Source organism: Oncorhynchus mykiss, chromosome 7 (genome assembly GCF_057628025.1).
Source record: "Oncorhynchus mykiss isolate SJ-2025 chromosome 7, ASM5762802v1, whole genome shotgun sequence".
Lineage (NCBI taxonomy): Eukaryota > Metazoa > Chordata > Actinopteri > Salmoniformes > Salmonidae > Oncorhynchus > Oncorhynchus mykiss.
In genome coordinates this window covers 57389223-57404727 of record NC_143028.1, presented here as the reverse complement: position 1 = coordinate 57404727, position 15505 = coordinate 57389223, and the positions used below count along the sequence as shown (strand labels likewise).

The following is a 15505-nucleotide window of genomic DNA, read 5'->3' as shown; positions in this document are numbered from 1 at the left end:
TCAACTGTACCAGGCAGCCAGCGCGTATGGCATCATATTGGTGAGCGGTTTGCTGATTGATGTCAACGTTGTGAACAGATTTAATTTTTAATTTTTTTATTTAACCTTTTTTTAACCAGGCAAGTCAGTTCAGAACAAATTCTTATTTTCAATGACAGCCTAGGAAGAGTGGGTTAACTTACTGTTCAGGGGCAGAACGACAGATTTGTACCTTGTCAGCTCGGGGGTTTGAACTTGCAACCTTCCGGTTACTAGTCCAACACTCTAATCACTAGGCTACCCTGCCGCCCCCAACAGAGTGCCCCTTTGTGGCGATGCAGGCATAAGCTACAAACAACGATGGCAACTTGAATGCACAGAGATACCGTAACGAGATCCTGAGGCCCATTGTCGTGGCATTCATCCACCGCCATCACCTCATGTTTCAGAATGATAATGCACAGCCCCATGTTGCAAGAATCTGTACACAATTCTTGGAAGCTTAAAATGTCCCAGTTCATATTCACTGGATCGACGTGTACGACAGCGTGTTCCAGTTCCCGCCAATATCCAGCAACTTCACACAGCCACTGAAGAGGAGTGGAACAACATTCCACAGGCCACAATCAACAGCGGGATCATCTCTGTGTGAAAGAGATATCTCGCTGGATGAGGCAAATGGTGATCATACCAGATACTGACTGTTTTTCTGACCCACGCCCTTTTTTTAAGGCATCTGTGACCAACAGATGCATCTGTATTCCCAGTCATGTAAAATCCATAGATTAGATACTAATGAATTTATATAAATTGCCTGATTTCCTTATGAACTGCCACAAAAGTCTTTGAAATTGTTGGGTTTTATATTTTTGTTCAGAGTAATATGGTCTGAGAAGAACAACATTGGCAGGCCAGGCATATAGACAATATGCTGTGATAATGTATTAGACCTACTGCACAAACCTCATTCATACAGAACTGTTTTTATTAGGTTAACATCCTTTTTTAGAAGTCATGTTAAAAAACAAATCTGAGCGGTAGATCTTGCCTTTCTTTTTGACTGCGAAAGTGACCTTGAATCAGAATAGGTTGGTGACCACTGATGTATAGAGACTTTTGTGATAACATCATGTATGTGTTGATTTGCCAAAATTTATGAGATTATGATCATCAATGGCTTACCTTTAACAATGAGTCGGATGTTTCGAAATTGAGTGTCACTGATTCTACACATGTAATCTTCCTGATCCCATTGGTGAGGTTGGAGAGGAGTATTAAACATCTTTACCCTGTTTTTTCTGGGTTGATAGTCTGAGTTCTGTCTATCTCTGACTTTAGACCATGTGAAGCTGGAAGATAAATTAGCAGCGTAAGCCTCAGCTCTCGTTTTTGGTTGACCTTATGAGTGTACAATTACTGTTCACTTCGGGGCCTGAAACGCCCCATAATTCAATTCTCAATGATTGTACATCCGCTAAGGAAAGTTTGCCAAAACATAAAACCTCAACGTCAATATGGAGAAGTTAAGTAAAAAAAATCATGTATGTAAGTAAAAAATCATGTAAATAAGTTAGAAATGGTGCTACTAATGCACATGGCGGCACAAACACGTCTCGTTAAAGTAATGACATTTTTGTTTGGTTAGCTTTTGGAAATTGTAGAAATAAAACATTTTCCTTCTTCAGAAGTTCCAGCTAAGCAGGCTAACGCTAGTTAGCTAATTCATTTGCTAGCTGTCATACAGTAGGCGTATATTAATAATTATATATTTAATGTAAGTAGACATGCAATCATAATTGACTGTAGCACATATAAAACACCCACAAGCTACCACTGGCTGAAAACAATCATTGCGGGATGAAAGAGCGACGGATTTCTGGGCAAGGGCGGTCCATTTAAAAATCATTCCTCCCTCGCCCTGCACTTCTGATGATGTCCACTTTAATTTGAGGGGAGAGGGTGTGTCTGTTAAGTGTTTGGAATACAGCCCAAGTCTCAAGGCTTAAAAATCCTTCTTTACCCTGGCTCCTCCCATTCATCTACTCTTATTGAAGTGAATTTAACAGGTTACCTCAATAAGGGATCATAGCTTTCACCTGGATTTACCTGGTCACGGAAAGAGCAGGTGTTCCTAGTGTTTTGTACACTCAGTGACTATATATAGTGCCTTCAGAATGTTTTTTTTTTTTAACTAGGCAAGTCAGTTAAGAACAAATTCTTATTTACAATGACGGCCTAGGAACAGTGGGTTAACTGCCTTGTTCAGGGGCAGAACGGCAGATTTTTACCTTGTCAGCTCGGGGATTCAATCTAGCAACCTTTCGGTTACTGGCCCAAAGCTCTAACCACTTGGCTACCTTCACTTATTCCATTTTTTGTTGTGTTACAGCCTGAATTCAAAATATATCTATTTTTTTTCTCACCCATCTACACACAATACCCCATAATGAAAAGTGAAAATATGTTTTTAGACATTTTGGTACATTTATTGAAAAGAAATACAGAAATATCTTATGTACATAAGTATTCACACCCCTGAGTCAATACATGATATAATCAACTTTGCCAGCAATTACAGCTGTGAGTCTTTCTGGGTAAGTCTCTAAGATCCAAATTGTACAATATTTGCACATTATTCTTTTAAAATTCGTCAAGTTCTGTCAAGTTGGTTGTTGATTAACATTAGACAACCATTTTCAAGTCTTGCCATAGAGTTTCAAGAAAATGTAAATCAAAACTGTAACTAGGCAACTCAACGTTGTCTTGGTAAGCAACTCCAGTGTATATTTGGCCTTGTGTTTGAGGTTATTTTCCTGCTGAAAGGTGAATTTGTCTCCCAGTGTCTGTTGGAAAGCAGACTGAACTAGGGTTTCCTAGGATTTTGCCTGTGCTTAGCTCTACTGTGTTTATTTTTATCCCCCCAAAAAACTCCCTAGTACTTGCCGATAGCATGCACACCCATAACATGATGCAGCCACCATCATGCTTCAAAATATGAAGAGTGGTACTCTGATGTGTTGGTTTTGCCCCAAACATAACACTTTGCATACATGGATACTATAGTATTATTCCATCTGAAACTTGTTCACTGAGGATAACTCTGATGCTATATATATATATATATATAACTGAACTCTAATTACTCTCAAAAATGTTTATGGTCCTATCAGGAATTCTGTCATATTTACATTGGTCTCATCCCCCACACTAGCCTCTAAATGCTGTGACACCCTGTGGAGATTGGGCCTTGGTGGTCAGGTTACACTGTAAACTTGGTATTGTTTGATTGATTGGTCAATGGTGGTTGGTCTTTGGTTGAAAGGTTACACCTTCAGATGTTATAAATGGAATGAAATGCCTTTGTTTTCTCTCTTATCCTGTATCCAGTATCCTAGGCTTCTAGGACTCTGGCCTACTAAGCTTCTCTTTGTCCATGCTTTGCCTGTAAATTAACTTTACAATCTATATGCTGAGAATAATCCTTTGTTAATGTCAGTGTTGCCTCATAACTTAAGCTTTATGTCTTGTATGTGAACCCATTCATTTTGCAAAGTTATTAAATAATACTTGCTTTGATATTCACTTCTCATGACCATTCGTTGATCTTAGTCAGCTAAATGCAGAAGATGTGATTGCACATGGTTCAACTGTAGTCTCTTGCATATTGCTAATTATCTTTATGGTCTCAGATAAACATTTGAATAGGCTAATTACTTAGTCTTATCATATACACTGTATGTCAAATATTACTGCCCACTACAGGAGCACAGACTGGCCTGTGTAGGCAGTGATCTCCTGCTGTGGGTTGTTAGTTCCTGACAGAGTACAGCTTGCAAATGCACAGTGTAAAAATCTTTAGATTACGTTTCAAATTCAGGATTCTGCATGTACTGTGTCTGTAGGCAATCAAATATGCAACTAGTGCCTCATAACAGAATCCTTTGCAGTTGCACTGATGATCAAATGAAATGTTAAGCTCTTACGTTTAACAGCTAAGCAAGGGCACTGTTTGTTACACAAACTGACAATTAAATGAATGTCTTGATAAATACAGCAGATAAACGCAACAAGTAACGCATCTTGTGCTTGTGATTCTACAGATGTACTGTTTTCATCTGCAATATATTCTCCTTTGTACCTTTCAACAGCACATACAGTTTAGTGTACGTGGTGTATATTGTTTTTTGCGTACACCTTATCTGATTTATTTTGTAAGTTGTTTGTCTCCATTACATTAAATACCCCACACGTGTAAAGATACTCTACCTGCAGTGATTTGAAGGAAAGAGCTGATCAGGCACTGAGGTCCACATGACCACTGTGTCCTGATGTTGAGAGATACAGTATGCTGTAAACCAAAATATACTTTTTGTTCAGTGTGTTTTAAGTGTTAAAAGAAACAGCATTTGACATACTCCTCCCCCCTGTGAGTGTTAACTCTGCTAATCAGAAATAGACTGGATTGTATGAGGACCATCAGCACCACCTGCCTCTCAGCCCACATCCTGTTCCAGGTCTCTCTAACAGGCCTTTCTCTTTCTTCTCTAAATAGTCATATTCCTCTTATTATAGTCAGCTCTTCTCAAAATGAAGTATGTCAATGTAGGAGATGATTGTCTGACAATGGCATTATTTTGCATTGTAGTATCCATGTGCACCCACCACTGCGTGGCCAAATATGACTCCAACATCATCATTAAGTTTGCTGATGACATAACAGTGATCACCGACAACGATGACATAGCCTATAGGGAGGTCAGAGACAACAACCTCTCTCTCAATGTGAGCAAGACAAAGGAGCTGATCGTGGACTACAGGAAAAGGCGGGCCGAGCAGGCCCCCATTAACATCGACGGGGCTGTAGTGGAGCGGGTCGAGAGTTTCAATTTCCTTGGTATCCACATCACCAACAAACTATTATGGTCCAAACACAACAAAACAACCATGAAGAGGGCACGACAACACCTTTTTCCCCTCAGGAGACTGAAAAGATTTGATATGGGTCCCCAGATCCTCACAAAGTTCTACAGCTGCACCATCGAGAGCATCCTGACCTGTTGAATCACTGCCTGGTATGGCAACTGCTCGGCATCTACAGAGTAAGGCGCTACAGAGGATAGTACATAAAACCCAGTACATCACTGTGGCCAAGCTTCCTGCCATCCAGGACCTACAGTTGAAGTTGGAAGTTTACATACACCTTGGCCAAATACATTTAAACTCAGTTTTTCACAATTCCTGAAATTTAATGCTAGTAAAAATTCCACGTCTTAGGTCAGTTAGGGTCACCACTTTATTTTAAGAATGTGGGTCAGAAGTTCACATACACTCAATTAGTATTTGGTAGCATTGCCTTTAAATTGTTTAACTTGGGTCAAACGTTTCGAGTAGCCTTCGAGTAGCCTTCCACAAGCTTCCCACAATAAGTTGGGTGAATTTTGGCCCATTCCTCCTGACAGAGCTGGTGTAACTGAGTCAGGTTTGTAGGCCTCCTTGCTCGCACACGCTTTTTCAGTTCTGCCCACAAATTTTCTATAGGGTTGAGGTCAGGGCTTTGTGATGGCCCCCCCAATACCTTGGCTTTGTTGTCCTTAAGCCATTTTGCCACAACTTTGGAAGTATGCTTGGGGTCATTGTCCATTTGGAAGACCCATTTGCGACCAAGCTTTAATTTCCTGACTGATGTCTTGAGATGTTGCTTCAATATATCCACATGATTTTCCTTCCTCATTGTGCCATCTACTTTGTTAAGTGCACCAGCCCCTCCTGCAGCAAAGTACCCCCACAACATGATGCTGCCACCCCCGTGCTTCACGGTTGAGATGGTGTTCTTCGGCTTGCAAGCCTCTCCTTTTCCCTCCAAACATAACAATGGTCATTATGGCCAAACAGTTAAATTTTTGTTTCATCAGACCAGAGGACACTTCTCCAAAAAGTACGATCTTTGTCCCCATGTGCAGTTGCAAACCGTAGTCTGACTTTTTTATGGCGGTTTTGGAGCAGTGGCTTCTTCCTTGCAGAGCAGCCTTTCAGGTTATGTCGATATAGGACTCATTTTACTGTGGATATAGATACTTTTGAATCTGTTTCTGCCAGCATCTTCACACGGTCCTTTGCTGTTGTTCTGGGATTGATTTGCACTTTTTGCACCAAAGTACTTTCATCTCTAGGAGACAGAACGCATCTCCTTCCTGAGCGGTTTGACGGCTGCGTGGTCCCATGGTGTTTATACTTGCATACTATTGTTTGTACAGATGAACGTGGTACCTTCAGGCTTTTGGAAATTGCTCCCAAGGATGAACCAGACTTGTGGAGGTCTACAATCTTTTTCTGAGGTCTTGGCTGATTTCTTTTGATTTTCCCATGATGTCAAGCAAAGAGGTACTGAGTTTGAAAGTAGGCCTTGAAATACGTCCACAGGTACACCTTAAATTATGTCAATTAGCCTATCAGAAGCTTCTAAAGCCATGACATAATTTTCTGGAATTTTCCAAGCTGTTTAATGGCAAATCTTAACCGATTTGCCAAAACTATAGTTTGTTAATTAACAAGAAATTTGTGGAGTGGTTGAAAAAAGAGTTTTAATGACTCCAACCTACGTAAATGTATGTAAACTTCCGACTTCAACTGTATATACTAGGTGGTGTCAGAGGAAAGCCCAAAAAATTGTCAAAGACTCCCAAATCATAGATTGTTCTCTCTGCTACCTCACGCAAGCGGTACTGGAGCCTCAAGTGTCGGTCCAAAAGGCTCCTTGCCAGCTTCTACCCACAAGCCATAAGACTGCTGAACAATTCATCAAATTGCCACCTGGACTATTTATATTGACCCCCCCCCCGCCTCACCGATTTGTTTTTACACTGCTGCTACTCGCTGTTTATTATCTATGTATAGTCACTTCACCCCTACCTACATGTACAAATTACCTCGACTAACCTGTATATTGCCTCGTTATTGTTATTTTATTGTGTTACTTTTTTATAATTTTTACTTGAGTTTATTTGGTAAATATTTTCTTAAGTCTTTCTTGAACTGCACTGTTGGTTAAGGGCTTGTAAGTAAGAATTTCACAGTACAGTACCTGTTGTATTCGGCGCATGTGACAAATGAAGTTTGATTCAATGTAATGAAGTGAGTTACTCGTACCCTTAATCTGCCCCTTTCGTGCGCATGTGTGTGGGTGTGTGTGTGTGTGCATACGTGGGTGTGCTCCAGCCCCCAGGTCGTCAGAGGGCGAGGAAGGGTATCTTCAATCGCCTGAGCCAGGCCATGGACGGGATGAGGAAGGAGGGCCACAAGGTACCTCAGTATAATATACTGGACAATCTAAACCTAACCCTGCACCTTCCACATGTCACTCTAAGGACAAACAAGATCTAACCGCATCACATCCATATACATTGACCAGACAATACTGTGTGTTCAGCACAACATCCACAATAGCTGAAAGTGTTGAGAAGATTTGTGTGTTGTCAGATTGTCCAAAGTGAATCAGTACATTCCTTTCTGTCTCCAGGATGTGGATGACTTTTTTCAGACTGAGCGTGACAACAACTTAACCCTCACTGGGTGCTCCAAATCAGCAACAGAGGTTTGTGCTCTGTACCCTCCTCTCTCTCTCTCTTGGCCTGTTTTGGTTGTCTGCAGCCCCTCTTATATCTTCTCTTTTTCCAGAGGTTCATTGATGTGGTGCTGACAGAACAAAGTAAGACATTTTCAGTCAGAGTGAGGTTGCGATCGAGTGTGGTGGCACATGTTGTGTTGTAACTTCTAAAACTTTGTTTAGCCACATGTGTTTGAGGTTTCTGCTGCTGTTGCTAACCATGTGTGTTTCCCCAGAACTAGCAGTGGCTTGTGGACACTTCTCAACCGCTCTGCATCTCTGTGTGGAGCAGGAAGAAGACTCTGCTGTCCTGGCCTTCTCAAAGTGAGTGAACCACACCATAGATGTCATATCTACATTTACATAGAATAAACCAGAGGTATTCAAAGTTGGGGTTTCGACCCTAACTGCAGTGGGGTTGCCAGAATTAAACAATAGGATAAAGAATATATATATATATATATATATATATATATGTGTATATATATTTATAATATATATATATATTTATTATATATATATATATATATATATATATATATTTATATATATAATATATATATATATATATATTTATATATATAATATATATTTATATATATATATATATATTATATTTATATTATATATATATATTTATATATATATTTATATATATATATTTATATTATATATATATATATTTATATGATATATATATTTATATATATATATTTATATTATATATTTATATATATATATATTTATATATTTATATTTATATTATATATATATATATATATATATATATATATATAAATATTTATATTATATATATATATATTATATATTTATATTATATATATATATATTATATATTTATATTATATATATATATATATTTATAATATATATATATATTATATATATATATAATATATATATATATATATATATAATATAAATATATATATATATATAATATAAATATATAATATATATATATAAATAATATAAATATATATATATATATATATAATATAAATATAATATATATATATATATATAATATAAATATATATATATATATATATATATATATAATATAAATATATATATATATATATAATATAAATATATATATATATATATAATATAAATATATATATATATAATATATATATATATATTATATATATATATATATATAATATAAATATATATATATATATATTATATATATTTATATTATATATATGTATATATTTATATTATATATATATATATATATATATATATTTATATATATATAATATAAATATATATATATATATACATACACACACACATACAGTGGGGCAAAAAAGTATTTAGTCAGCCACCAATTGTGCAAGTTCTCCCACTTAAAAAGATGAGAGGCCTGTAATTTTCATCATAGGTACACTTCAACTATGACACACAAAATGAGATTTTTAAAAAAATGCTTTTTTATGAATTTATTTGCAAATTATGATGGAAAATAATTATTTGGTCACCTACAAACAAGCAAGATGTCTGGTTCTCACAGACCTGTAACTTCTTTAACCTCTTGGAACTACTGCTCCTGGATCCGGGAGAATTGTCATCAAAATATTACTAGAAAATATTCATATTCATGAAATCACAAGTGAAATGTATTGAAACACAGCTTAGCCTTTTGTTAATCACCCTGTCATCTCAGATTTAGAAATTATGCTTTACAGCCAAAGCAAGACAAGCATTTGTGTAAGTTTATCGATAGCCTAGCATAGCATTATGCCTAGCTAGCAGCAGGCAGCTTGGTCACGAAAATCAGAAAAGCAATCAAATTAAATAATTTACCTTTGATGAGCTTCAGATGTTTTCACTCACGAGAGTGAGTGTTCCTCACGAGCAAATGTTCCTTTTTTCCATAAAGATTATTTTTGTAGCCGAAATAACGTTTGTTCTTCACGTTTGGCTGAGAAATCGACCGGAAATTGCGGTCACGACAACGCCGTAAAATATTCCAAATTAGATCCATAATATCAACAGAAACATGGCAAACGTTTTTTATAATCAATCCTCAAGGTGTTTTTCAAATATCTATTCGATAATACAGTATATCAACCGGGTCAGTTGGCTTCTTAGTAGGAGCGAGAGAAACAATGGCCGCATTTGTCTATTAGGCACATATCACTCTGAGAGCCACCAGCTGACCACTGACGCAATGTTGTCACTCACGCTCATTTTTCAAAATAAAAGCCTGAAACTATGTGTTGTGACTCTAGACACATTAGGGAAGCCATAGAAAAAGGAATCTGGTTGATATCCCTTTCACTGCTCAATAGGAACGTAGAGGTTTCTAAATAAGAGTCACTTCCTGATTGGATTTTTCTCAGGCTTTCGCCTGCAATATCAGTTCTGTTAAACTCACAGACAATATTTTTACAGTTTTGGAAACTTTAGAGTGTTTTCTATCCTAAGCTGTCAATTCTTACTGGTTGGTAGGTGATCAAATACTTACAGTGCCTTGCGAAAGTATTCGGCCCCCTTGAACTTTGCGACCTTTTGCCACATTTCAGGCTTCAAACATAAAGATATAAAACTGTATTTTTTGTGAAGAATCAACAACAAGTGGGACACAATCACGAAGTGGAACGACATTTATTGGATATTTCAAACTTTTTTAACAAATCAAAAACGGAAAAATTGGGCGTGCAAAATTATTCAGCCCCTTTACTTTCAGTGCAGCAAACTCTCTCCAGAAGTTCAGTGAGGATCTCTGAATGATCCAATGTTGACCTAAATGACTAATGATGATAAATACAATCCACCTGTGTGTAATCAAGTCTCCGTATAAATGCACCTGCACTGTGATAGTCTCAGAGGTCCGTTAAAAGTGCAGAGAGCATCATGAAGAACAAGGAACACACCAGGCAGGTCCGAGATACTGTTGTGAAGAAGTTTAAAGCCGGATTTGGATACAAAAAGATTTCCCAAGCTTTAAACATCCCAAGGAGCACTGTGCAAGTGATAATATTGAAATGGAAGGAGTATCAGACCACTGCAAATCTACCAAGACCTGGCCGTCCCTCTAAACTTTCAGCTCATACAAGGAGAAGACTGATCAGAGATGCAGCCAAAAGGCCCATGATCACTCTGGATGAACTGCAGAGATCTACAGCTGAGGTGGGAGACTCTGTCCATAGGACAACAATCAGTCGTATATTGCACAAATCTGGCCTTTATGGAAGAGTGGCAAGAAGAAAGCCATTTCTTAAAGATATCCATAAAAAGTGTTGTTTAAAGTTTGCCACAAGCCACCTGGGAGACACACCAAACATGTGGAAGAAGGTGCTCTGGTCAGATGAAACCAAAATGGAACTTTTTGGCAACAATGCAAAACGTTATGTTTGGCGTAAAAGCAACACAGCTGAACACACCATCCCCACTGTCAAACATGGTGGTGGCAGCATCATGGTTTGGGCCTGCTTTTCTTCAGCAGGGACAGGGAAGATGGTTAAAATTGATGGGAAGATGGATGGAGCCAAATACAGGACCATTCTGGAAGAAAACCAGATGGAGTCTGCAAAAGACCTGAGACTGGGACAGAGATTTGTCTTCCAACAAGACAATGATCCAAAACATTAAAGCAAAATCTACAATGGAATGGTTAAAAAATAAACATATCCAGGTGTTAGAATGGCCAAGTCAAAGTCCAGACCTGAATCCAATCGAGAATCTGTGGAAAGAACTGAAAACTGCTGTTCACAAATGCTCTCCATCCAACCTCACTGAGCTCGAGCTGTTTTGCAAGGAGGAATGGGAAAAAATGTCAGTCTCTCGATGTGCAAAACTGATAGAGACATACCCCAAGCGACTTACAGCTGTAATCGCAGCAAAAGGTGGCGCTACAAAGTATTAACTTAAGGGGGCTGAATAATTTTGCACGCCCAATTTTTCAGTTTTTGATTTGTTAAAAAAGTTTGAAATATCCAATAAATGTCGTTCCACTTCATGATTGTGTCCCACTTGTTGTTGATTCTTCACAAAAAAATACTGTTTTATATCTTTATGTTTGAAGCCTGAAATGTGGAAAAAGGTCGCAAAGTTCAAGGGGGCCGAATACTTTCGCAAGGCACTGTATGTCATGCAATAAAATGCAAATTAATTACTTAAAAATCATACAATGTGATTTTCTGGATTTTTTATTCCGTCTCCCACAGTTGAAGTGTACCTATGATAAAAATTACAGTCCTCTACATGCTTTGTAAGTAGGAAAACCTGCAAAATCGGCAGTGTATCAAATACTTGTTCTCCCCACTGTATATGGGGGGCTGTTTTTAAAGGGACTCACCTATTCCCCTATTTCATCTTGCAGGATATGTGTCAAGCTGTCTGAGGTCATAGATTCAATCAAGGTAAAATGGCATCCTCACCCTGTGGAAATATACATTTGACCAAACAACAAAAATTCAAAGGAAAAAAGACTGGGAGGTTATTTCACTTGATTTACCACACATGCATTACTATTATGTTTGTCTCTTTCTCTGTGGGCAGAGAAACTTTGAGAGTGTTGCTGAGAACAACTTGAGCACTCTGGGGCTGGGGCTGGATCTGGAGTCTCGTTGCCAAGAGGCAGAGAAGGTCAGACATCATCTTTCATTACTAGGGCCAGGAGTTTTTCCTGTCTACATGACCTGACTGGGAAAAACTCCTTGCCTTAGTGTTAGCTGCTCAGTTATTGGTGAACAAGAACATTGTTCGGTATTAGTGTTGTAACTGTTAGTGCTCACAGTTTGTATTAGGTCATGGTGGAAAAACCTCAACCCATTCAGCTGTCATAGACATAACAAATTGCACAGGAAACTCTTAACACATATTGTTGATATTAAAGGTCTCCCAAGTGGTGCAGCAGTCTAAGGCACTGCATCTCAGTGCTAGAGGCGTCACTACAGATACCCTAATTCAAATCCAGGCTGTATCACAACCGTCCATTATTGGGAGTCCTATAGATTGGCCCAGTGTCGTCCTGTTTTGGCCGGTGTAGGCCGTCATTGTAAATAAGAATTTGTTCTTAACTGCCTTGTCTAGTTGTTAAATAAAGGTTAAATAAAAAATGTATAAATAAAAAGTTATTAAATATTATCTTTATGGATAAATAAGGTTGATCTTTGAGCCATTTGAGTGTGTTTTGTAGGAGATGCTGTACAGGAGGACCTGTAAGCTTGTGGAGCTAGAAACAGCCAGCAGGAATGCAGAGCGGGCCAAGCCTGTAAAGAAAGCTGCTGTAAGTGTTTTTGTTCACACAGACGGAGACACATCAGGCACTGCTTGTTCCTCATAGGTCAAGCAGGTGTCAGTAGTGCTCTCTCATCTAGAGCCAACTGCTTATATGGTTTGAGACTGTCATTCCTGCATAAAGATGTCCCAGTAAAAAATATAGTTGAATTGGTACTGGTGAACTGCAATACAATTAAACAGTTTTTTACCATTTTTCCAATGTTCACTTATCAGGACTTGACTGCATATTGACTAATAGTTCTGAAACTGTGTTATGTTCTGCGCTGTGTGAGGGATGTATTTTCCTTTCTGATTCAGATGGACGAATTGAAGGTGGCAGCTGAGAAGGAGTTTGATCATGTATCTGGAGTGGCTAAACAGGAGGTACATACAGCCCACTGGACTGCTGTCTTTCACCTCCAATGTTCACTTCATTCTGACTCTCACCTCTCCTATCAGCTGCTCTTATACAACAGACTGTTGCTTTTTGTCTGCTGAGTCTTGACTGAAATATATGTTCTGTTCTATTTATTCTAAAGTTCAGTGGCGTGTGTGTGTTCCAGATAGCAAGGTTCCACAGTACTCATGTGGAGTTGTTACGCCAGGCTCTGATTCTGTGGTGTGAGAAGCAGCTTGAAACAGCCAGGGACACCTCCTTCCGCTACAGCCAGCACTTGCAGGCCTTCAAAGGGCTGGGGGAGTGACCACCACCAGCCAGACACCCCTCTGACCCACCTGAACACAGTTTGACTGTCTGAGCACCTCACACTAAATATGTACATGCATTGTCTATGTATGCGTCAAACCCTGCTTCCATTAAACTTGTAAATGTAGGGAAATCAGCATAATCCTTATAGCAATAATAACCCAATAGCTTTGTCTCTCTCTCACACAGTCACATACTGTGCCCTCTGTCCAAACCCCCTCCCCCTCTCCTTAGCAGAGAGGGAGTTGGATTGTCTCTGTCAGTGTTGTGCAATGGTGCAGACATTGAGGAGAGGAGAGAGTTCTGTGCAGATCTCTAGCCATCGCCACATCAGTAGTAAGGGTCCCAAAATATAAAGCATGATGAGCTGATTGCCCAACTCTCTGGCTGCCTGTGTGTGTTTCTCATTCCAGGGTCATTAATCAGTGTGTTAGACTCCTCCCAAGGACACTCCCACTCTCTCTGTATTCTGACTCTGGGACTGTTCCCTCTGCTCTTCCCTCTGCTTGGTTTATATGCTGATTCAACGACGGTTCTTTCTTCTGGTGCTTCCTCAACTAACTGTGGCTGGGCCCTAAGACGATCCTTCTATTACTAAATGTGAGTGTTCTCTAGGCTGTCCAATTCAAAAAGACCACTAACCATACCCCTTGGCACATGTTTGGATGTGTTATGTATAAGCAATATGGTAATAGTTATGGTAGGCTGGTATTGCTTAAACTTCTTTAACCGCACAAATCTCCATAAGTGGTTGGGGGTCAATTCTGGGATTGGTCGATCCTATAACTGATCTTTGTGCTGTTCTCTCCCCTGACTCTCCACTGTGGCTGATCCCTGACTCTTCACTCTATGCTGCGCCCTGTGTTGACTGTTGGCCATATCTATGAGGATGCTGCTGTGTCTTTGAGCTTGTTTGTCTTGGTCTGTAATCTCTGAGTCGTGGGGAGGAGTAAATCCCATCCCAGTAATCAGGGAGAAAGGAGGAGAACAGGATGTGGTAATCTGACAGTGAAGGAGTGTTTGGACACAGCAGAGATGGTCTTGACATCATACTGTATTCACCCTGTTCTGGAGTCAAGATAACCCAGCCGTAAAGCCCACTGCTGCTCTCAACTGCATTGCAATTCACCTATCCCATTTCAAATACCTGTATATCCATTTTACTTGCTTGTAAATCTGCATGCTCTGATTTGGTGCATGCATTCAAGATAGTCCCAATCAGACATGCTATTGCATTTATCAGGAGTTGGCTGTATGTTCTAACTATGCATGCATTCTGTTGGCATGTTTCCTCACTCTCCCTCTTCCTGTTTACTGGTGTTGCGGTTCCTGTTTACTGCATGTAATTAACTATCAAGGCAATTACATGCAATCCCCTGTTAGCCACTGGCATATGTTTCCCTCAGTAATCTATGCAGAGGTCACTGCATCATTGTGCTCGACATGTGGAATCAATTCAATCAGTCTGGAATATATTCTGTGCCTGATGCTGTGAGCACAATTTAATACAGAGCTCTGTTCATTTTGTAAATCGTACCAATAATACAATTATGCTCAGAAAATCATAATGTGAGAATTCTGAGGTATTTAATAAACCAATGCATTTAACAATTGATTTGACATCAGAATTTTGATTTCAGTTACAACAGTTTTGTGTGTTTTTTTTGTGATGCTTTTTAAGTGCTCTTATCCCCATGGCTTTGGTGCCAGTACCAAATCAATTTAATCGATAGCTTAACAGGTTTTATAAGAGACTGTAGTGCTCTAGTGGCTTAGTGTTAAGCACACATTGGCTGTCATTTGTTTTGTTTTTTAAATATGTAAGTACTTTATCATTCCTGCACTAAACATATAACATGATTCGAATACCTCTGAATGTAGTCGAAGATGCATAACACTGCTGAATACAACAATTCTGATTCTAATGAAATGCACAATAAAGATTTGTGAAGGTA

General features: G+C 38.7%; 1 protein-coding gene across 2 annotated transcripts in view; it reads left to right on the top strand.

Annotated features, from left to right (window-relative positions):
• The window catches only part of si:dkey-28n18.9 (uncharacterized), a 25352-nt gene extending 9847 nt beyond the window's left edge, over positions 1-15505 (top strand). For both annotated transcript variants that reach the window (XM_090241412.1, XM_021610047.3), the window contains exons 6-14: positions 7195-7278; positions 7496-7570; positions 7654-7684; positions 7819-7906; positions 11943-11982; positions 12122-12208; positions 12762-12851; positions 13163-13228; positions 13408-15505. In XM_090241412.1, coding sequence (XP_090097538.1) covers positions 7195-7278; positions 7496-7570; positions 7654-7684; positions 7819-7906; positions 11943-11982; positions 12122-12208; positions 12762-12851; positions 13163-13228; positions 13408-13548 — 702 coding nt within the window. In that variant the 3' untranslated portion in view covers positions 13549-15505. The remainder of the gene's footprint in view (positions 1-7194; positions 7279-7495; positions 7571-7653; positions 7685-7818; positions 7907-11942; positions 11983-12121; positions 12209-12761; positions 12852-13162; positions 13229-13407) is intronic.